Source organism: Telopea speciosissima, unplaced genomic scaffold, assembly GCF_018873765.1.
Source record: "Telopea speciosissima isolate NSW1024214 ecotype Mountain lineage unplaced genomic scaffold, Tspe_v1 Tspe_v1.0035, whole genome shotgun sequence".
Classification (NCBI taxonomy): domain Eukaryota; kingdom Viridiplantae; phylum Streptophyta; class Magnoliopsida; order Proteales; family Proteaceae; genus Telopea; species Telopea speciosissima.
In genome coordinates, this window is record NW_025317371.1 from 99,503 (window position 1) to 124,523 (window position 25,021).

Consider the following 25,021-nt stretch of genomic DNA (forward strand, 5'->3'; position numbering starts at 1 on the left):
CTGCAATCTCTATCCAAGTGTCCCAGCTTTTGGCATCTGTAACATACAACAGTTCTATCAAATCTCAGAGATTTATGGTCCCTACCTGTGATTCTCCTCTGTCTTGTATTGTATCTACAGTTTGACATCCTGTGCTCATAAGCACCACAACTATAACACCCACCAGGGAAGTGGGGAGTGAAACTGGTGGTGTATCTCTGCCAAACCTGTGGGGTTGCCTGCCATTTATGCCTCTAATGTGACCTCTGAGCCTATGATTGTCTCACCTTCCTTCTTTGCTTCTTAGCTGATGAAGCTTAGGGTATCTCAATTGGAGTAGTAACAACATGTGTCTGTGAGTCACCCAATAATGCTTGTAGTTGACTAATATCCTCATATGTCTGTGCTAATTGTGCTTGCAATGCTACGACTTCAGCTTCAAGTTCTTTGCATTTTCCCTCAAACTGACTGTCACACAAATCCTGTAATTGTGATCTCAAGTCTATGTTCTCAGTCTCTAATTTCCTGCAATCCACTCACTGGCTGCTCTGATGAACTTCCATTTCCCTTTGCATGTCCGTTACTTCGGCTCTTTTAACTGCCTGCTCTTCTGACACCTGAGCCTTCAATGTTGCATACTCGTCTTCAAGTTCATAGTAGTTTTCATTCTTTTAAATAATATGGCCTTCAAGTACTCCTACTATAAACTTGAGTTCTTTGACTTCAGTTCTCAAACTTATGATGATTTCATTCTGGCAACTATCCTCTACAGTTGTAGGTGAATCGCTTGTGGATCTCAACTCTGACACAAGTGCTCTCATGATAGAATTTTCCTTTTCTAGTTTACTGCACTTCTCTTTTTCTGATTTTAATTCCTTAAGACCTGAACTCGACTTGTCTTTATCATCCAGCTACGGCTGCAACTCGAAAGATTCTTGACTACATTCCTCAAGTTGTTTGATGATTTTCTTGTTCGTTCTTCTCTCATCCCTGAGGTCTTCTAATGCACTGAGTAGTTCTGCCTCTACCTCTTCATCACTCGGGAGCACACATGATCTATCAGTTCTTTCACCTTCAGAATGATTACTGACACATTCCTCTGAGGGTCTTCTTTGATTCTCTAAAGTAAGGCTAACTGCAGTTATCTGTGCAACCTTAATGTTTGCACCATCATCATACAATCTTCCCAATCTGTCCCATATGGACTTCGCGGTCTTGCATGCATCAACTTTGTTGCTAACACTGTCAACAAGCCCACACATAATAATCTGTCTTGCCTATGAGTCAAACTTTGAATCCCTTTTAGAAACTCCATAACCTTTGATAACAACCCTCCAGATATCATAACCTTGAGCCTTTAGATAGGCTTCCATCTTGATACACCAGAATATGTAGTTGCTATTGCTACCATCAAACACATGTACATCACTATAGGACTGTTTACTACTTGATGCCATCTATACTCACTCTCAGTCTCAAACCCAAAACTGTTAAGTCTTCTTCCTTGGGAACGTGGCTCTGATACCACTTGTGGATCTCAGGTTGACACTGAGAGGGGGGTGAATCAGTGTCTATAGAATTTCTTCCAAAATTATTTTGACAACTTTCTAACATACCCTTAGAAATTCCAACATAGATAGCAATGTCTCACATAACACTGATGATATGGTAATCACACCAGTACAAATACTGCTATGTGTAGTCCTTCCTTCTGGCATACAAACACAGACAATCACTACAATGTCTCAAGCACAATCACTGACTAGCTGGAGCAATCCCAAGATTATCAATCCCAAAGTCTCAACACACAGCCGTATGCACGTCTACCACGCTACCACGATGTGGCCAGGTCTACCAGATTGTGCACACCCATCCTGTCATCACTATGCACTTCAAAATATCCAAACAAATACAAATGCAAAGAAGACACAAGATATATGTGGTTCGGAAATATGCCTACATCCACGGGGCAATACCCTAATCAGGGTTTCGTATATTACCCAATACACAACAATATTTTGACCGCTGCTATGGCCCAGGTGCTTCAACACCTGCTTCAACTCTTGTAACACAAGAGCAAGGGTTGCAACCCCCAAGATTTACACTGCCTCAACAGTGAAGGTACAACGTGTCCAGCTGCAACTGAACACCCCAATACAACCAATAATGATAATGTTAGTTTTGCGGTGAATACCTAAGTACATCAAGTCTACCCTTAATCCCAGAGTAAACTTACAAACAATAACAAATAAAAATCAGAATTAATGAACAATGCAACTCCACTGATTTCTATGTCTTCAGTCGATGACCATCTTCTTAGACAAGGTGACACAGTCTCACAAAAGGTATGGCAGCAACAATACTATCAAAGTAACACATGGGCAGCATCATAGATTCTCGAACTAACCATGAAAGTAACTCCAAGCAATAATAATTGAAAATAATGGTTCGAGAGTACCTCCAATCAGATGTGCTAAGCTCAAACACGTATTATTGCAATACCTCAAGGAAGCAATAAGTTTGATCCCTCAGATCTCTTCATTTTCAAATGTAGTAGCAGCAATCCTGATGTATCATCTCCTTCACAATCAACAGAAGAAAGCTAAGTAAAATAAATCTCGCACCTTCAATTCAGATTTCTGTTTGAAGCAACATAGTATCAGCAATAATTCTATCTTCTCCATTCTTCTTCAACTTCAGATCATCATCAATACACAAGAAAGCGTGCAAGGAGAAGGATGCAACAGCAAGGGGGTACTCACTCTTCTCCTTCAAGCTGTCATTAAGTAAAGGAAGAGGTGTGGCTACTATTGGATTTTTTTTTATTAAAGCTCCAGATCTCCTCTTCCACGGTTCTACAGTTGGACAGCAAGAAACCCCCAAATCTGCCGATCCTCTTTTTGTTCTCTTTTGGAATCCGCCCATTGAAGAGATTGTTTCCCTCTCGGGTTCTTACTCTTGGAATCTCCCGAACAATAAACAAGGTAAAACAAATCTAATTTTAATTTTCTGATTCTTATATAGAATGTGAGAATCAAAGCTTTCCCTTTTTATTTCAGCTTCTTAAAATTGCAATTTGCTTCACAATCCATGCAAGAAGAAATTCCAATCAAATTGAGTGAAGATCCAATTCAAATCTACTTCTATAACCTCACAATGCATCTAAAATATTCTTGTAATGCTCTTCAATCCACGCATGAGAGTTAATATGAAATTCCCTTTTCTTATCACACCTGTACACGGTTTCATCAAGGTGTCTTTCTTATTCAAAGACCGAACTCCTTTTCTGTTCATAAAAGAGGTAAGTACATAACAGCAATAGAAGAGTTTTCTTTTTAAAAATTAATTTTGAAATCTAGCTGTCAACATATCCTCTTGCCATTTAGTTGACACCTGGAGTGTCCATGCATGAAAATAAAAGCACCAATGACATCGTGACAATACTCTCAAGAGTTCCTTTGAGTACTATCCACATCAGATCAAGGGCCCATACACTCTTGAGCTTTAGTACTCCATTCAACCGAGACACATTCCGCTTCTTGATACAATAACATGTGGATTAATTGTGGGACTCATATAAACTTCCTCCTCTTTAATTGGTGACTCATCAAACAAGAATCTTGTTGTGTATCTTCTTTGTCCATGCATGGAGCTACTACATTGAATCAAGACCAAGAAGCTGATTCACCATACCACTAGTGTGTGGCTAAACCATATAATTGAACCAAGAAATTGATCGAGTCATATAAGCTACAAGTCAGTGTTCCAATATAAACCATAGATCGAGACATTGAACCATCACTGTCCACATTGAGATTTTCTTTGCACTACCAACTCACCAACACTGCACGGTAACTATATTGCCAATTCACTAACACTGTAACCTACTGACTGCAATCCAATTGTGCCTGACCTAGTGTGTCTAACTAAAAAATTGTGTGTCATTGAGTGTCGCTAAGTGTTAACAACAATTACAATACCAACTGCCAATTGCCCAACAAGACCCTAGAATTATATTAAGAAGAAAAAATAGGATATACAAAAATAACGTCTAGGCATACCCTGACGGATACAAAGAACAAAGAGTGAAAAATGAAATCCCACCTTCGGCAATGCCATCAGCACGAAACCCAAATCACCTAAAAAGAAAAATGAAACCTTGGCCTACTCAAAATATCCTTTTGTAATTATTAAGTGTTTAATTTTTTATACTATTTTGATTGATACCAGTACGGTTTGATTTGAATAAAATTGGCCGATCTGATCCGATATCACAACACCTACCGATCCTGGCTGACACATGAGCCGATCCAGAAAAAAATGATCTTTTTATGTTTTTTACCGATCCAGGCCAATGTATACCGATCTGGAATCTAGATTGGCATCATTGACTGATCCAGAGATCGATCCCTGGATTTTGAACCTTGGGACATAGTTGGAAAACTAGTTTTTTACTTGGGCAGGTCGCCTGAGTCAATTAAAAAAACTATAAAACCTGGTCAAGGGTCATGGAGACTCACCCATGCTTAGAAATGACCGGACTCAGTCATGGTCAATCTGGTTTTCATTGGACTCGGTATTTTGACTGAGTCATTGAATAACCACTGAGTTGCATCATTCAAGTTGATCAACATTAAACACCCTTCGTGCAAGAAAGAGAGAGGATTCAAGAAATTGCATGCCTGATTTAAGTTGATCTCCACATTGGAGAGTACACCAAAAATGCAACAAACGGGAAGTAAAAAACTGATGCTATCACCATGAAACCTGAGACCAAAGAGGGTTTGAACTATGACATAGTAGAATGTCAAAGATCGAAGAGTTGAACCTCAAATCCATGGTGGAAATCAAACAAGTTAAGAACTGCGGCAACTCAAATTACATGTACCATCAAATCCATGGTGGAATCTAAGAGAAATCAAACCTTCATTGTCTCAAATAAAAAACAAAAGTCATCTGATTGCAGAGAAAAGAAGCCCTAATCTAACTCATCTAGCCTCATATGCTGCTAGACCCAGAAATGAATAGTTACTTGTGTTGTACTTTGTGATGTTATGTCATTATTGTTTCCGTCACCGACCATGAAGGGGGCTCTGGTTTTGATAAAGTGGTGATCGTCGCCTTCGTTGGAGGTTTGTTCCAATAGTCTTGTCTCAACTCTCAAGATATTTAGTGTGCTTGCCTACTTTTGAAAAATGGATATATTTAATGCCCCTTAACTACGTTCTCTCTTTTTCTTTTTTTTTTTTTTTTTTTTTTTTTGGTAAAAGCACGTTATTAAGATAACGTGAAAACTCATGATTGGAAATTACATAAATCTAGTAACCATGGATAGGAAATAGGCCAAACTATCATACACATCACCGATAAGGCTGTCCTTGTTAGGGAATCAGCGAAGCTATTAATCTCCCTTGGAATAAAGTAAAATCTACAGGTTTCAAGACATGAAGAAAGATAAAACAATATCTTCCAAAATACTTCGCAGACTGAGTGGTGAAGATGTTAAACCATCATTTAGATAAGAGATCACACTCTTATTATCCGACTCCAACTGCACATGACCAAATCCCTTCAATATAGCCTCCAACAATGCTGCTCTAATTGCCAAAGTCTCCCCAACAGTAGAGTCAATGAAAGTCCCAGGAATGGAAACAACATGAAGAGGTTGTCCTGTCACACCCTGAACCCACCCCCTAGGAGGATCCGGCAAGTGACCCGGATACTCTACAATATCCAATAATCCTCCAGGATCAAGAAGTAGTACTTACATGCCACAAACCATGAGCAAGGATAGGAAAAATAAGAATTATATATTAAAGAACAACGGAAGACTCAAAATACCCAAAAGGATCTATAATTTACAAACTTTGCAATTCTTACCCACAACGTATGTTGTACCATGTACATTACCTTTTCTATGCTATAGTTTCTGATTTACGATAGTTACAAACGGGTTTAGTTTCATAGGAGTAACTGAATAGACTTAACATAACATTTACAGTACAAAATCTACCTACATCAAAAGAAGTATCTAAAACACTAAAAGAAAAGAAAGAAGGTCCAATCCATCAGATCAAGTTACAAAAGAGCATAGTAAACACATAAACAAGGTAATCAGGCTCTCGGCTTCAACTCCGCAAAATCATTATCAGTAGCGACTCTTGGATCAACATCATTCTCTAACATTGATATACCTTTACCTGTAAAACATCTAAAAGAAAGGGTTTTCCTCGAGGGTTGAGCTCCACTGGCCCCAATGAGTGAAATAAACCACACAAACAAGTGCATTACATATGAATCCTATATGCATGAGATTCAATTCTAACTTTTAACCCACCTAACATCAATGCTTAAGTCACTAGGTTGATGCTACTTTAACAACTCGAGTAAACAACCACGACTTCTATTATCACCATGATTGCAAACCTCAATTGCTACCATGGAACCTGCACAGGTTATGGCACACACCACCCATTGGCAGACCCTTGATAACCATAGTCAACCCTACCCAGGGCAGATGACAACTCATCGGACAGTAGAGAGCTATGATTATCCAACACCTAAACCCCTATTGGTAATGGTCGTAGCATACGGGTATATAAATCCTTAACCATATGTTTATCTATATAACATCGTATGAGTTGAGTGGTGTCATCCGCATCCCATTCTACAGGCCACCATACCCCTCATTTCCAAGCCGGCTACGACATCTGTACTATCAAGCATCAACACGCATTCCCATTCTTACTGATAGCTCAACAATATTTAAAGTAATTTCATATACAAAAATGAAAGACAATAAATTATAAAGAAATTTCACTAAACAAGCATAATACGAAAATGAGTCAAACAACCATAATATAAAAATAAGTTAAACAATCATGCATGTAAGGCATACAAGATGCAATAAAATAAACACTCCCAAAAGAATTCAATGCTTATCCCACTCACCTTATCAAAGACCTGACGGCTTGATTGAATATCGGGTTCTGATTCGCTTCTGGATTAAAACTTGTCGCACAAGGATCTTATCCTATGTTAATTATTCAAGTACATGAATTAGAATGAGTTAAAGAAGAGGAGGGTCCCTAGGGTGCACTAAGATTCAGGTTGGAACAAGTTTAAAACTCAGAAACAGAGTTGATAGCAACTCAGGTCGATCCCCATCAACCCCAGTGATCGACCCCAGTTAGGCAGTAGCTAGTTGGTTTTCAGGCTTTTAAAGACCATTCACAGGTCGATGGCTCAGGTCGATTCACATTGATCCTAGTGATCAACTTGAGTCAATATTTATTGTTTTTCAAAGAGAATTTTAAGGAAATTTAAATAGATTAACCTAAATTCTACCTAGGATATAATCCATAGGCTAATTAGGTCCTAGGTACTTAAAAATCCAAATGTCAATGGCTCAGGTCGATCCCCATCGACCCCAGTGATCAATCTGAGTAAATATTTTTAAAATTTTGATTAAAATCTCAGGGGTTTGCTTGAATCCTTCAATTGGCTTCAGGATTGATGATTTGTTTATTCAATCTACAAGGTTAACTTCCTAATTAGATCTAGATGTTGAGGGTTTGATGATCCACATATGGTTTGGCATGCATGCATGGAATTTTGGGTTCATTCATGCCAATTTAGACATGCAAGGGTTTAGATGACCCATTCTTGATCTAAAACAGATTTTTATATAACCTTAGGTCTAAGAAGAGATCATCAGTAGTAATTAGAGTAGAAAATAAGGTATGCATGAATGGAATTTGATTTCAGTTTTACTAAATAGGCATAATTTATTCATGGCTTAATTCATAACTATGCTTGGTCCTAAGTCTAGGAAAAGAAATAGAAGATGGAATTGATTGGGTTTTGGTTTTTTACCATAAAACTTAGAGCAAAGATGAGATTCTATTATGGATTCACTCTCACAACTATATAATGAAGAACAAACATAATTTCAACAAGAATTTAAAAGAAAACCTAATTAGTTAGAAGAAGGAAAGAGAGAGAGAGAGAGAGAGAGAGAGAGTAATCCTTTACCTAATTTCAGAATCAGGTAGGAGCTCCCAACGTCCCTTCTCTTCTCTTCCTCTTCTTCTTTCTTCTCAACAAATTGGGATGGAGAAATGAACTCGGAATTTGAGTTGGGTTTAAATAGGTGCTTATTGAACTAGTCAAGTCCAAGCTTTGGAAACCATTGAAGATCAATAACGACTTAAAGAGTCATGATCATCAAAGCACATATGAAGATTGAAGAACATCATTGAAAGAACACAAGATCTAGTAAAGAAGAAGAAGCTCCTAAAGTCTCATATGAAGAACAAGAATGCAAAGAAGATTGGAGATCTCAACGACCAAGTCAAGTGAAGAAGATCAAGGCACTTAGTTTAGGATAGTACAAACTATGCACAATGTAATCATTGTATCTCATTCATATGCATATCATTGGCCTAGATTGACCCTAGGTGGTGCCAAATATCCCACTAATATATCCCAAATTAATGGACATGAACTAATGAACAAATGCTCAAAAGTCAGTCAAGAGAAAACACAGTAAAAAACCTAACGGTCGCTATTTTCGGTTGACCTGGAAAATAGGTGACATGCAACTGACAGTCGCAAAAAGTTTTTCTGTTGATTTCAACAAGATGTCGGTTGACCGATGACTCACTGCTTGCAATTTCGGACAACCGATGGTCAACCGTCAAATCCCAATGACTCTTTTTATCTCCAACAGTCATATTGATTGGTCAATCGAAAAACAGAAAAATATAGCTGTTAGACTATTCACTTCACCTACTTTTTGGGTCATTTGATGATGTCATAAAAGATAATTATTCACACAATAACTTCAACCAACTACCCTCCAAACATAAGCTTTATTATGAAAAATAAAATCATCAAAAGTGTAATTATTGTCCTTGAAGCAAAGAAAATATTATTATCGTCAACTTCAACAAGGACTAAGGAATTCAAGTCTCCTCTCTCATCAAAATTTCTACATCAAGAGAGCATTAAGGAGCTACTTCAAAGTGCATTAACTGCCATTCATATCATTGAGCACTTACACAAGGATAAAGTGACATTCTTTGTTAGGCAACAATTTATTTTTAAAATTGTAATTATTTATGCTCTTGAGTTTTGGTAGAACTCTAGAGTAAACGTTGTTGCATTGCCATAGTCTAGACCGTACTTAGACCATTGCAAGGACACTCTCATTCTTAGAAAATTAAAGCACTCTCTCATCCATGAAAGTGATTAAAGGACCCTCTCATCCTTGAAAGAGATTAAAGGACCTTCTCATTCTTGAAATAGATTATAGGACCCTCTCATCCTTTAAAGAGATTATAGGATTCTCTTATCGCCGAAAAAAATTTGTAAAGGATCCTCTTATCCTTGAAAACAAGTTCTCTCAAGGTTTAAGAGGAGTGGATATAAGTTTGATTGGTTGAACCATTATAAATTCTTGTGTCTATTTTATTTGAGTAATTTATTTTTTATATTCATTGTGAATTGCCTTAGTTTAGTTTGATTCCGCATCAATTACTGTAATTCGCAAGAATCGAAAAAAGGCAAAATCTACTAGTAACAACCTATTCGCCTCCCTTTAGGTTATTTCACAATTGGTATCAAAGTTTGAGCTCAACAGTAAGATTATTTACATCTCATAATAGAGTTAAAGATCCATGGCATTTCATCATTTAGAAAGGATGAACATCTTTAAGCAATCATTGTTCAATGGTGAAAATTTTCCTTATTGAAAAAATAGGTTAAGAAATTTCACATGCGCACAAAACATTGATATGTGACATCTAATTGAAAATGGATCATATGGGTTCACAAATGAAGTAGAAGAGAGGATAAGACCCAATGATAAAATGCATTAATCCTCATTTGATGAAGAATTAATGCAATATAATGAAGAGGTCATTATCTTCTTATGATCTATCTTATGTGAGAATGAAATCAACAGGGCAAGGATGTGTGATACAAAAAAGAAGATATGGGATATGCTTATTAAAATCTACGAAAGAGGCAAAGATGAAGCTAAGAAGAAATTTGTCTTAATGGCTCATGGCAAAGATAAAGAAGAAAACTATGAGGTACTACAACTCTAACTTAATGAGTAGTGATGATAAGATAGATAATGATAACCTCAAAAAAGGATTTGAAGTTTTGTATTATGCTAATTGCAAATTAGAAGCTTCAAACGTTGCAATAGAAAAAGAAGTTACTTGTTTGCATACAAAACTAGAAGAATTAAATGCATACATTTTTTTTGATAAGAAATAAATGCATGCATTGCTACCTTGGAAAAGGAAAACGAAGGCTTGACCTCTACATTGTATATATTTACCAGAGGTCAAAAGACCATCGATTCATTTCTGGGAACTTTTCAAAAAAGACCTCAAAATAAAGGTAGTCTTGGCTATGAAAGAATATAACTTCAAGCTAAAGGGAAAGAAAAAGGTTGTTGAAATTCAAAGAACAATCAAAGGTCAAACTTCAACCTCTTATAAGAAAATGTTTTTCCAAACCAGATTTAATGTAATACCCTGATTTTGGACTAGGGGTAATTTGGTCTTTTTACCTAATGCAGGATTAGGACAAGCTGAAGTGTAGGAACTTGGACTAGCTGGAGGTGTACACATGCATGCATGATAAGTAGTGTGCCCTAGTGTAACACCCTCATTTTGAGTTTATTTCTTGCCTAAGTGTAGAATTAAGATTTTATTTATAACATATATAATTTGATTTGAAAAATATTGCATTGTTAGTAACCTAGCCTAGTGCTTAGACATTTAATTTAATTTGTTAGAGGTCTAAGGTTCTATTTTTTAGAGGTGCAATTAAATATTTTATTTTTTAATAATTTTATAGGGCTTAGAAGGGGCTTCCACGATTCTAATTTAGGAGGTCTTAGATTTTAGCTAGGAAAGTAGTATGGATTGATAAGGAAAGGTGAGGTGGCAATCTCCAATTGGCTAGAAACCCAAACTTGAAGAAAGAAAGTTTTCATAAAATAAAATCCCAACAAAAAAATGAACTTTAACTAAAATTAAATTACGTAATCTAAAATTTTAATTTAAAAATCTTAAGTCAAGATTCCTTTTAAAATATTTACATTGGAGAGCAAGTAAATAGATGTAGTTAGAGACAAAATTGGATTCTTCCCACCTTCTTTCTTGTTAGGATTAAATCCCCATAACTAAATCTCAATCCTCATTTCCTTTATCATAAATTTGAGAGAGAGAGAGACAGAGGGAGAGGAAAATTCATGCACTATAGAGAGGAAGAGAAGAAGAAGAAGAAGAGAGAAGAAGAAGAAGCAGAAGGAGATTCGGACTGTGTAAAATCAGAAACTTGGCGTCCAATTTCAACCATTTTTTTAATCGAATTGAAAAACTCTTATTTCACAATAAAACGTAGCCTCATCTCTTATTTTCATAACCCAACTTGAATCAGCCAAAACGAAGATTAGAATAGAGAGATATCATTGATTTACTAAAGGTAGGTCATTCTGTTAAAAATCTGTGTTTCCCAAAGCCGAGTTTAATGCAATATATTGATGTTGATTTTATCATTATCTTAATTATAGGACTCTATTAAAGTGGTTCTGAATTAGGAAGACATATCAACATCATTGAAACATTGATTTGAGGTCACTTATAGAAACCCTAATCGCTTCGTACAAAGTGAGTAGATCTTCAACCATTATACTTGATATTTTCTTACATATAAAATTCGTTTTGCAACATTGTTTTAAATCTGAAATTTAGTTTTAGATTGAGATTTATCATGCCAAAAACATATTTCATTCATGGTTTTTACTCAATTAAATTATTCACACATGATTGCTTGCGAGGAATGGTGATTTCCTTATGATTTAATTCACATATGTGTGTGTAGAATTTTTAATAATGTCATGTTTATAGACTAATGAATCCAATGCTTATTTGTTGATAGTATGATGAAGGTTTATGAATGATTCTTCATGATTATAACCTAATGCATGATGTTTTTGGATGATGCATAAAAATCTGATTTTGATTAGGGTTTACCTTTTTCTTTTCATTGATGTTACTGTTGGATAAGTGATTGCGAAGATTTTGCCCAATCTTCCCTAATATTGTTCTTCACTTTATGTATTGATATGTTGATGAAAGTTACTGTTTTCAAACTTTATTTTCATTCTTTTCAATAGTATGTGTTAGGGTGGAATTGACGAGTCATGACCCTAAGTTCCGAACTTGGATGTATAGTTTTAAATTATAAGCAAACCCTTGATTGTTATTTTGTTGTTTACCTTACCGACATTGGTGAATATGTTGGGGTAAGGATAAGTTGGCGAATTTTTAAGCTACGGGCTTACCCTTACTGGAGTTATATAGACTACTAGAAAGAGGGAGATGATCAAAAACTCTCCAGGAGAGCATTGCTGATAAAACCTTCGGGGGCTTTGACTTGGTCTGGGGCAAGTTTGGTTACTAGTTTCTCCATTAGTTTCTTGATGTTGAGAGGGGACAGTGGTGTTGTAGTTGATCATAGCTGGAGTTCATACGTCGCTATCATGAGGGCCTTGATCAGTGTATGGTAACTAGTTCACACTAGTCCATTAGGGAGTGATGAGTTTGTTATTTTACGTTCTTTCGATATATCTTTTGTTGATTGTTGTCATATGGTAGTGGTGATAAGCAAATATGGTTATGATCATTTTGTTTTTTTCTTTTTTTGGATCTATATATACATATTATTGTATGTCTTTACATTTTGTATTACTTGTGCATGTTTTCACACCTGTATAGTTGTTGTGGATTTACTTGCTAAGCTTTTTTCGAAGGTTACCCTCACCACTTTTTAGATGAACAACTTTATGAATGTGAATCTGGATGTGAGGATGTATTAGAGGAGGAGGTCCAAGAGGACGAAGCATTTGGAGTAGAAGATGACAACTACTATTAGAAACTTTACACTTTCTTTCAATTTTAGAAGAACTTATAATTTGTTTGAATTTAATTAATTTTGGAGATTGTAACATTTATTTCAGAATTTTAAATTTAATTTGGAGGTTGTAATAGCTTAGTTTAACTACCCTACTTTATTTGAAGTCTTAATCTATACATTTTAGATAAGTGTTTGTGTTTTGGTTCTACTCTGGTTCATATCTCCTTGACATAAACGATCTTGTGGACTGTCAATGTCCCTAAACCGCTAGGGTGGTTTTGGGGGCGTTACATTTAAACTGACACAGTTCTATTTTATTCTGCCTTGACCCCGATTTGTATTCGGTTTGATCAATGTTTTAGGTGTTTGGGCAAACTTTTTACATCTTTACAACAACAGAACCCCTTGTTTGTTAGTCATAATCCACTAAACTTTTTTTGAACATTAAAATGGAATAAAATTTATCATCCACATTAATTAAAACATTATAAAACAATATGATTTATTCAGTTTCTTATTCAGTTTGAAAATGGGTAATTCGGTTTGGTTTGGCGGTTTCAATCATGAAACTGAACCGATGAAAGATTTCAGATTTTCAAATCAAAACCAAACCGATATAATTCGGATTGGTTCGATTCAGTTTTAAACGGTCGGTTTCAATTTTAAATTGACACCCTTAAGTGTTTCATTGGTCCAATGGTTAGGCAATTGATTGGATAAAAAGCCTCTCCAATTCTTGGATCGAGCAGTGCGGTGCAGTGCTGGTCTAGGTGAATGACATATGGCATTTTCTGATCATGCGACTCAAGTTAAAATGACCCATTAATTTCAAGTGGTGCCCATATTATATCCCGATATTATCAGATGACCGCCTGCTTTGAATCCCAAAAATCCACCAAATCCCAAATCAGCAGAGAAGAAGAACGGAGAGGGCCAGTAGAGAGTTCAAGGTCAAGTCCACGATGGCCGTTGGGATGCTGTATGAATCGGAGAGTTGGTGATTCGCTGGACGAAGGTCTCAATAGACGGTCACGTTGCCGGTGTTGCTACAAATCCAGCGTCAAACTTGCCCTCCGTTTCTTTTTCTTCTTTTATTTTATTTTCCTTTTTTTTTTTTGGGTGAATAAGAATTTCATTACCAAAAGGAAGAAAAACAATGGGCCCTGAGGGGAGGAAGAAAAAATAGAAAGCACAGCCCAAGCAAAGCTAAAGGCCAGCTGTAGCAACAAAAGAAACATTAGACAAACCCCAAGAATCAACAATGAGCCTGTTCGTTGGGGGTGTCCGAGCAGCAAGAGGGAGGAGCTAACATTAACTTTGCTTTGATTTCGAAGGAAATGGAATCCCAAATCTTTTGGTAGGAGTGAGAATTGGAGGTCCATTTCCTGATATTGCACTCCATCCAAATGTGATTGAAAGTTGCACAAAAAGCTAATCTGCCTACTATGTCACAAATAGATTGGCCCGCAAAGGTCATGTCAATCCAGATCCATTCCCTTGAGAAAGGGAGAATTCTTCTATGAGAAGGCCAACACTTGGACAAGATTCCTTTCTAGATGGCTGAAGCAGTAGGGCAGTCAAAGAAGACGTGATCCAAGTCTTCAGTATTGTTCCAGCAGAGGCAGCAAGCAAGAGAGACTGAGATCTGCCTAGAGCGGAGAAAAACATGAGTTGGGAGGCATTTGGTGAAGATTCTCCAAGCAGTGAAGTAGTGACAGGGTATGTGAAACTTGAACCAGAGTAGCTTGTACCAAGGCGCCAAAGGGCCGTTCATACGGATGAGGTTCCAGGTAGCCTTGGAAGAAAAGGAGCAAGAGTTGCTGGTCTTCCAAGTGACATAGTCACCTCTAGAAGCAGGCCTTCTGGAGATGGTGTGTAGCTTATTCCAAATGAGATCAAGGGAGGGAGAGGGAGGAGGAGACTAGCTAGCTTGATCACTGATATCAGCCACTAAGGATAGCCTGTTGAAGCCTGAAGCATAGATGGTTCTTAGAGAGACCAAATGGAGGAGAATTCCTTTGGGATGCCAGTTGTCCAACCACAGGTAGGAGGAGAGCCCATCACCAATACTAGAGTGAATAGCTTGGAGGACCAGGGGCCAGCTAGCAAGGATCTTACGCCAGACCCAAGAGGCATCGGAGGAGGCTAAAGCAGTCCAGATAGAGTCCTGGCGAAGAAGACCTAAATATAACCAGTCTACCCAGATACTTTTCTACTTTGAGGCAATCCTCCAAATGAGCTTGATGATACCCGTCGAGTTCACATCTTTTATTCTACGAATGCCTAGGCCGCCTTCTTTTTTGGGGAGACACACAGCTGCCCAACTGATAGGATGCAGGAATCTAGTTGATTCATTGCCCTTCCAAAGAAAAGAGGCCATGAGGAACTCCATGGCCTTAATAACAGATTGAGGAAGCCCAAAGATGCCTGACCAATAAATGTAAGAAGATTCCATAACTGATTTTATGAGAACCAATCTGTCGGCGAAGGAGAGGAGCTTGCCCTTCCATAGCTGTAGCCTCTTCCTAATAAGATCAAGCATAGGGGTGCAATGATGAGCAGAAAGCCTAGCCGGGATCAAAGGGAGGCCCAAGTATTTGACAGGCAAATGGCCTTCAATAAAACCTGATTTCTCCAAGTAAGCTGATTTTTCAAGATCCGAAACCCCGTGAAGAATAGCAAGAACTTGGCTGGATTGATGTGAAGGCCAGAGAGCTCATGGAAGTACTGAAGACATAGCAAGATAGACTCAAGAGAGGCAATTGATGCCTTAGACAAGAACATCAAGTCATCGGCGAAAGCCAAATGAGTAAGCTTGAGAGCTTTGCACTTGGCCAGTGGAGAGATATGCATCTGATCAGTGCTAATCTGGATTTCTCTGGAGAGGACTTCCAAAGCCAAAGTAAATAAGTAGGGGGAGAGGGGGCAGCCTTGGCGGATACCCAGCAAAGCAACAAAGTAGCCTGCAGGGCTGCCATTCACCAGAACCGAGAACATTGGGGTCGAGATGCAAGAGGTGATCCAATTGACAAAGACCATAGGAAACCCCATCTTGTACATAACTTGAGCGATGAAATCCCACCTGAGCGAGTCAAAGGCCTTGTGGATATCAATCTTCATAAGGATGGAAGAAGCATGGTTTTTCCTGTCAAAGCCTCTGACAATGTCATTGCACAAAAGAATGTTGTCCGCAATATTTCTACCAGGGATAAAAGCAGATTGGTTGTCACTGACTAGCAGGTCCACTATCCCCTTTAGTCTTCTGGCTAGGATCTTGGCTATAAACTTGTAGAGCAGGTTGCAAAGAGCAATAGGCATGTAGTCATTCATGGCAGTAGCACCTTCCTTTGTTGGGATGAGGCAAAGGTAAGTGTGGTTGATACTCTTGATCTGACTAGGATTGAAGAAGAAACTCTCAATGGCGGAAATGAGGTCCGATTTGATGATATCCCAGCAACCAATATAGAATCCCATGCTAAAACCATTAGGGCCTAGGGCAACATTCACCTTGAGGGAGTGGATAGCAGCTACATTTCCTCTTCTTTAGGAATAGCACACAAGGAAGCATGCAGCTCAGGGTCAACAAACTTGTTGAGCAAGTGATCAGGGATGGGAGAGTGGTCCACCTGATGACTAGAGAACAAGTCTTTAAAATGCTGGACAGCCAGGTCTTTGATGCCATTTACTCTAGTGACAAGAGAGCCATCTGGGAGATAGAGCTGAGAAATAGAGTTTGCATTGGCTCTAGCTTTCACAGAGCGATGGAAGTATGCAGTATTCGAGTCACCCAGATCTAGCCACTTGATTCTAGACTTTTGCTTCATAAAACTCTCTTCCCTTGCAAGCACAGAAGCAAGCTCGGAGGAGATCTCTTTCTCTTCTACAGCAAGGGAACCATTGTGCAAATCAGAATGTAACCGAAGCTGAATGGAGGCCAACCTGTCTTTGCAATTTGCCACCTGCAAATTAATGTTCCCAAAGGTATTGAGGTTCCAAGCCTTAAGAGCAGCCTTGACATTCTTGAGTCTTTTTGAGAAAGCAAGCAGGGGGTTGGAGAAGGAAAAAACAGGTTTGTTCCAAGCTTCAAGAACCAGTGGCTTAAAAGTAAAGTGAGAGGACCACATGTTGAAGTACTTGAATGGTTTAGGGCCAAAAGAAGAGAAGGGTTTGATGGTGAGGGAGATAGGAGAATGATCAGAGATACCCGGATTATCAAAGTAAGCATGGGAAGAAGGAAATGAGGTCAGCCACTCTTCATTGACTAAAACTCTATCCAATTTACAAGCAATACGATTGGGACCTGCCCTTTTGTTGGACCAAGTAAGAGGAAAACCAGTCCAACTGAGGTCATTTGCCCCAATATCCTCAATACACTCACTAAAGGAGTCCATAGCATCCGAATCCACATGATCTCCACCTTGCTTTTCTATGCTGTACCAGATGACATTGAAGTCTCCTCCCAAGCCCCAAGGATGGTTCACAGTAAGATGGGCAATTGATCGGAGATCAGTCCATAAAGAGGACCTAAGAACAGGACAATTATGAGCATAAGCCACTGTGAAGTAGAAAGGTGAAAATGCTTTGGAAGTCCGAGAAGGAAGTGTGCAGAAACTGGGCAGAGGAGGAAGAAAGGGAGATGGAAATTTTGGATGGGTCCCAAATGAGCCAAATTCTGCCATTGGGGTGGGAGGAATAGTTGGAGAGCATGGACCAACCAGGGGCAATGGAGGAGAGGATTTTTTTGGAGTTAGGTTCCTTGATATGAGTTTCCAGAAGGCAACAAAAGCAAGATTTGGAGGAGCGAATACGTGAGCAAACTGCAGCTTGTTTTGAGGCAGAATTCAGGCCTCGATAGTTCCATATGATGCCTAGAATCATGAGGGAAGAGGGAGCAGGGGCATCGACGACTCTAGGAGTCGAGAAAGAACAGCGCGAGACCTTGTTTCGCTGTGGTGACGACGCCGGTAAGACCGGCCAAGAGGGTAAACAGAGGTGTAAGGGGGGTGATAAATTTTCCTGGAAGCCATGAAGGGCGAGGAGCAGGGGCAGTCGGGTAAAGGAGAAGAAGAAGAAGACGGGTTTGGTAAAGTACCCGACCCTGACCCAGCAAAGGTTGAAGGAGTGAAATCCTTTATTTGGATCTGTAATGTAACTTTCCCATCCCCTTATTCGATTCGTCTCTGTTTTGCTCTCTGAGTCATCGTGAGCTCTCGCCGATAATCGAAAATCCAGCCATCTCTTCAGGTATTCTTCCTCCTGAAACTCCTTTATAGCTTTATTTCTTGTTTCTTTTATTCTATTTTTATGGTTGTTTTGTTCATTTCTGATCTGCACCATGCTCCCTTCCCCCATTTTTTATTTTGCTTTGTTCATCGCATCGTACTCGTTATGACCAACCTTCACCAGAAGTCCGTCCATCTGAAGTGACCATCCCTGGTTCTCTTCTTCCTGTGGAAGCTGCCTGCCTTTGCCTAAAAACCCAAATGCAAGGAGAAGAATAGGGGAAAATGGAGAAGAGATGGTTTGCAAGTTAGGGGTTAGATGAGAAATGGGAATAGGCATGGTGATGGATTCAGTTAGATGGGGTTTTAGAAGAAAGTAGAAGAAGAAGAAGGGAAGGAGAAGAGGGTGGGACGGCCATGAAGGTTTCCCGGAGAAGGAAAGGACAACAACATAGAGTGTTTGTCATCATCGTTTTGGGATTCAAATCGGACGGGTCAACCTCAGATCCGGATGTAATATGAGTTTCACTTGCGCTTTGTGAGTCTCTTTAACATCAGTCGCATGATTCAAAAATGCCATGTGTCACTCTCATGGTTTGAGGTATCGGTATAGGAATCACCCGTATACGTATTGGTTTTGTTACTCATCGATACCAATACCGTATCGATATTGTAACGGTATTTTAAAGGAGAATCAGGGGCAAAGTTGTCCGATACAGCCGATCCAGGCCGATACCATATCGATTTTGTATCAGTTTTGCAGGTTGCCGATACCGTGCACTAAAACCATGGTCACTCTCTAAAGGTATCGTTCTGAATTGCACCATATTGCTCGATCTAAGAATTGGAGAGGATTTTTATCCCAATTGATTTGAAGTTTTTGCCAAATCATCAGTCCAAGTAAAACTACAAAAAATATATATTTTTTGGGCTGATGTTCTCTGTGCCATAGTGCATCCTGCACCTAGGGCTGTAAACGGATCGGATTCGGCTCGGATAGTGCTATATCCGCATCCGCATCCGATTAGCTATCGGACGGATTCGGATAGTGCTAAACGGATATGGACACGGATACGGATCGGATATTTTATCCGTTTACATATAAATATAGCTTTTCGGATAGCTATAGCCTATCCGTATCCGCATCCGTTTAGCTCTCGGACGGATTTGGATAGTGCTAAACGGATACGGACACGGATACAGAAACGGATTTTGGCTATTCATTTACACCCCTACCTGCACCCAGATACATGGGCTGGGTATTCCTGCCATTCAGGGGGCAGGATGATCATCTTGTCCATTCCCATGTGTTTGGGCGCAGCCTGCACCCCCGGCAAAGAGAACATTTGGCCATTTTTATTGTTTTTTGGTAGACTACAAAAGGTATTGGAAAGCTCCCAAGTCCCAAGCAAGGGCACGGTGAAATGAGCCGGGTTTTCCTTAACATGGTTTGACATACTTTTTTTTTTTTTTTTTTCTCAATAATTTTTAGGTGCAATAAATGGTTTAGTATTTTAAATTTTGAGAATACAGAAACAAAACCCAGGCTGATAGAGGTATGCTAAGCTCTGGGAATTTGGGCTGGGCTAAGGTTGCCAAACCTCCAAACTGAATCTTGGGTCAGATCTTAGACCAATTCTTTGGCTAAATCTAAAGCTGGGCTATATCTGGCCTGACCCATGTGATACCCTCAAATTTAATGGAGCCTTAACTGACTTAACTTGTTAATTAAGTTGTTAGTACTTAATTACTAATTAACAATAATAAATAACGATTTATTATTGTTAATTAAACCTCATTACAAGAAGAACCAAACGTAGAGAAACCCATGAAAACGTTACAAAAAGCAAAGATCTTCTTCTCTGAGTCCAACCATATAAGAACAACACAAATCTCTTTCATTCCCATCAGCTAACGGAGGAAAAGGAAAAGAAAGAAAGGACATCAGTTAAGGTTCAAGCAACATGGCAAGAATGGTGTTCTTCTTCTTCTTCTTCTTCACCTTTGCAAGTATTATTCCGGTACTTCTCGCGTCTAGGGACATAGAAGCGCCGTCACCATCTGATGAAGATATTGAAGATTACACATTGGAGGGGTTTGGTGAACCTGCAGAATCACCGGAAGATGATTATGAAGTACCAGAGGAATATGTTGCACCGGCACCGGCACCGGTATCGGAGGAGGCTGAGACAGAGATTCCACCAGAACCTCAACCAGGTTTTTATGATTATGTGAAGAATTGCGTGAAAGTCATACCTGAGAAATGTGGTCAACCGATCGTTGATGCCATTTATAAGAATAGTCCACTTGATGGATATTGCTGCCACAAGGTTGTAGAAATGGGGAAAGATTGCCATTTGGCTTTAGTGAAGGTGATCGAATTGGTCGATAAGAATGAATCCCATGTAGAAGAAATTTCTCAAAGGGGATTACAGGTCTGGAACCATTGTGTTTCATTAGTGTCACCTTCCCCTTCTCCTTAGAAGAGAGAGATTGAGAGTGAGTAATATAATTATATTTCGAGCCCCACATCAATGTATAATTATTTTTTCGGTGTAGAATGGAAAATAATATTTTATTATAAAATTCATGTACGGTCGTGTATAAGAAGAATCTTTTACACTGATTATTAGTAATCGTCAAATTAAAATATTTTAATCTGAACCGTCCAAAGATAAAGTAATGGTAGATACATCTCCTATACGGTTATCTTTCAGTTATTTTATCAAATACATATAAACGACTTTTGTATTTATCAACTTGATTAAAAAGAAAAAAGATTAAAAAAACAAAACGAAACAACTTCCTTTTGTTTCGATCCCTGCAACTTCTACCAAAAAACAAAAAACACTCTGCAACTTCCATTTTCAAATATGCTCCCCTCTTCCTCTTGTTTCGTTCTCTGCAATTCCCTTATACGCTCTTCTATCTCTTTCGCTTTTCTACATTTACAAAACCCAAGTTTTCTTTGCAATTCAATTAAGCCTCTTGGAGATGGCGAGAACCAAGCAAACAGCGAGGAAGTCCACTGGTGGCAAGGCTCCGAGCAAGCAGCTTGCGACCATAGCCGCTCGAAAATCTGCTCCGGCAACCGATGGAGTGAAGAAACCCCACAGGTTCAGGCCAGGAACAATGGCGCTTAGAGAAATCAGGAAGTACCAAAAGAGTACAGATCGCTTGATCTGAAAGCTCCCTTTCCAGAGGCTTGTCCGTGAGATAACCCAGGACTTCAAGACTGATCTGAGATTCCAAACCAGTGCCGTTTCGGCTTTGCAGGAGGTAGCAAAGGCTTATCTTGTTGGATTGTTTGAAGACACAAATCTCTGTGCTATTCATGCTAAGAGAGTCACCATTATGCCTAAGGATATTCAGTTGGCCCGGAGGATCAGGGGAGAGAGGGCTTAAAATCTGATATCACCATCATTGTTCAAAAAAAAAAATTTCAGTTTCGAAGTACCTTTTTTTTTTTTCATTTTAATCTTATTTTGTATCAAATCTGGGATTTGTCCATGATGAAGAAATCTATTGTATCTAATCAATGAAATTGATCATCCTTTTCTTTACTGAAAAAAAAAATGATCACCATTTTGTTCGATATTTTTTGCCATCTCTCTCGATTAAATTGGTAAGTCGGTCACAACCAATTCCGATTTAAATTGGTCAATTCCTAGATCCAATTCCCGATTCTTGAAACTGCGTTCCCAATTCTATGATTCACACCACAAAGCTAAGGACTTGAAGAAGTCCATGTTCAAATCCCTAGCTTTCAGAAATTGAAAGTTGAAGAAGCAAGTTGCAGAAGAGGGGAGAATACGGGCAGGAGGGAAAGGGCATGAGGATGGGCAAAATTCCATCACACATGAAACCCTTACTGTCTTGGCCAGAGTTAAGAGAGATTGGGGGAGCCGTAAGTTGCAGAAGAGGTGAGGAGAACGTGTTTAAAAAATGGAGTTGCAGGAAAAAAAAAACAAAAGGAAGTTGTTTCGTTTATTTTTTTTAATCATGTTGATAAACACTAGTCTTTTACACATATTTGAAAAAGTTTGAACAAGTAACTAAAAGGTAACCGGATAGGAGAAGTCTCTACCATTACTTTAATGTTGGACGGTTCAGATTAAAACACTTTAATCTGACGGTTAGTAAAAATCAGTGTAAAAGATTCCTTTTATACACGACCGTGCATGAAAATCGTCCCCTTTTTATATGGCTAAAATATTCAGGAGAGAAAGTTTACGAAGACTAAAGACTACGATTGGTTGCTAAGGAAATTAAAGTGAAGTGAAGTGAAAATTTTTAAACCGAAAAAGAAACTTTTGTAATAATTATCTCATGTGATTATATAAATTAGGGGTGCCAATTCTAGGCCCAGGCAAACAGAACTGATCAAGCTCGCCTGGCTAAAGCCTGATATGTTTAGTAACCGGGTGGTCCCCATATGGGGTCTTAGTCTATCAACCGACCAACCAAATGCTACCCCAACCTAGCGCGACCGAGCCTAGCCCTACCTACTTGCTAGTTTTGAAACCTTGTGAACTGAATATTTATAAATTTTAGTGGCGTGTTTAGTTTTTGGATGATCGATCAGGTTTTAACTTAATATGCATCATGAAAATTTTCAGCTCTTGGTCGATGGAATAGGTTATTAATACACACATATAGGTTATAATATGGTCTCACTCTCATATCAAAACTGATGCAGTAGCTTGATCCCACAAGACATTGGACTTTGATTGATATCTGCATGAGTAAGCCCACAAGACATTGGACTTTGATTGATATCTTGATTAACTTATTTACCCATATTTTTAGGACCACATGATTAGGATTTTTTTTAACTGTTGATAAAAAACTAATAAACCTAAGAAGCGAGGAAGAAAAATATAAATCACTTATTCTATTATTCTTAATCTGTTAAGGCTCGTTTAGAGTTAAACATGCCCACAGACCGAATAAGGCCCGATTATAGCCCGACCAAGCCCGACCCAAATACTTAAACGGGCGATCACGGTGCAGGCTTTAAGCACCGTGAGGCCCGAATAGGCCCAACTGTGCCTGACCAATTGAAACCCTTTGTATAAACTATTTAAATTTCTTACCATATTTTATAATGATACATTTTACATATAATATTTTTATTTTATATTTTAAACCAAAGGGAAATGGATGCAAAGTAATATAGTAACATGGGGTAATGATTACAAAAGTATCGTTTTTAGGTTTACAAATTTCACTTCCCTTCCCTTTAATTCGCCTTGCAACCAACAAATCCAAAGGGATTATACATTTCTGGATTTTTTTTTCGCAAACAAATTTTAAGTGCAAGTTGACCGTAAAATTTTCCCTCACAAAAATTTCAATATCTTGAGGAACCCTTTTGTTGCCTTGGATAAAACAAATGTATTGCGTTTGTATCTGTTGGAACCTCAACATATGGTTCTCACAACCATATGATAAGGGCTGCATAATACAAATTTGGTTATAATGATGTTTATGTATTTATTTTAAAATGATTTTACGATGTAAAAGAAATGGTTGAAAAATCATACAATGTTATTTTACATCATATTTTACCTTTTGCAAACAAATATTGGAGAATTTTTTAAAATGAAATTTTTATTTACATGTAAAATTTGACAAGTGAAAGATTTACATGTAATGTTTTTCATCAAAATAATGGCATATCGGTGAAAAGACTCCAGAAAAAAAATGAACACATTTTGGAAGAATCTCAGTTAATTTGGGAGATTATTAGCTATTTAAAGAAGGGAGAAATATTAAAATTTAGAACAAAGTAGCTTTGTTGGGATAGCAATCTCATGGAAAACTGAAAGGAATGGTCTTACTTTTGCAAAGAAAAGGGTTTCCTCTATGGGCTTATTGCATTTGCCCCTTTTGTGGTGTGTGTAAAGAATCAAATTTAGAACAAAGTAGCTTTGTTGGCATGGCTATACCATGGCCTTTAAGTAAATATTGTTATACAAAGCATATACTGTAAGACTAATAAGATATACAGAGATAGAAAAATACCTGTAATTGCACAACAGTTGTAGAGAGAAACGAACCAGAAAGATACAAGCACGAACAAATTGAGTTGAGTCGTATTTGAATCTTTGTATTATGCTAATTGCAAATTAGAAGTTTCAAAGGTTGCAATAGAAAAAGAAGTTACTTGTTTACATACAAAAGCAGAAGAATTTAATGCATATATTTTTTTTTTGGCAAGAAATAAATGCATATATTGCTACCTTGGAAAAGGAAAACGAAGACTTGACCTCTACATTGTATACATTTTGGGAAACATCCCAAAAAGGACCTCAAAATAAAGGTAGTCTTGGCTATGAAGAAATACAACTTCTTCAAGTTAAAGGGAAAGAAAAAGGTTGTTGAAATTCAAAGAACAATTAAAGGTCAAACTTCAACCTCTTATAAGAGAATGTTTTTCCAAACCAGATTTAAACTAACACAGTTCTATTTTATTCCATCTTGACCCCGATTTGTATTCGGTTTGGGCAATGTTTTTGGTGTTTGGGTAAACTTTCTACATCTTTACAACAATAGAACCCCTTGTTTGTTAGTCATAATCCACTAAACATTTTTTAAACATTAAAATGGAATAAAGTTTATCATCCACATTAATTATTCGATTTGAAAATGGGTAATTCAATTTGGTTTGGCGATTTCAATCATTAAACTGAACCAATGAAAGATTTCAGATTTTGAAATCAAAACTGAACCGATATAATTTGGATTGGTTCGATTCAATTTTAAACGGTCGGTTTCAATTTTAAATGACACCCTTAAGTGTTTCATTGGTCCAATGGTTAGGCAATTGATTAGATAAAAAGCCTCTCCAATTCTTGGATCAAGCAGTGCGGTGCAGT

The 25,021-nt window shown here is 38.0% G+C and overlaps 2 protein-coding genes and 1 pseudogene across 2 annotated transcripts; 2 read left to right on the forward strand and 1 right to left on the reverse strand.

Annotated features, from left to right (window-relative positions):
* Positions 1 to 16,445: 16,445 nt before the first annotated feature.
* On the reverse strand, positions 16,446 to 17,597 carry LOC122647366. The gene has a single exon (XM_043840788.1). It carries the CDS (start codon positions 17,595 to 17,597, stop codon positions 16,446 to 16,448), a length of 1,152 nt encoding a protein of 383 aa, XP_043696723.1.
* A 2,516-nt stretch (positions 17,598 to 20,113) lies between these two features.
* On the forward strand, positions 20,114 to 20,623 carry LOC122647367. Its single transcript, XM_043840789.1, has one exon. It carries the CDS (start codon positions 20,114 to 20,116, stop codon positions 20,621 to 20,623), a length of 510 nt encoding a protein of 169 aa, XP_043696724.1.
* Positions 20,624 to 21,074: 451 nt separating this feature from the next.
* Positions 21,075 to 21,577, forward strand: LOC122647363 (annotated as a pseudogene).
* Positions 21,578 to 25,021: the final 3,444 nt, after the last annotated feature.

Excerpts from the sequence above, each read along its gene's own strand:
- LOC122647366 (XM_043840788.1), bottom strand. The coding sequence starts at position 17,597 with ATGGCAGAATTTGGCTCATTTGGGACCCATCCAAAATTTCCATCTCCC.
- LOC122647367 (XM_043840789.1), top strand. The coding sequence starts at position 20,114 with ATGGTGTTCTTCTTCTTCTTCTTCTTCACCTTTGCAAGTATTATTCCG.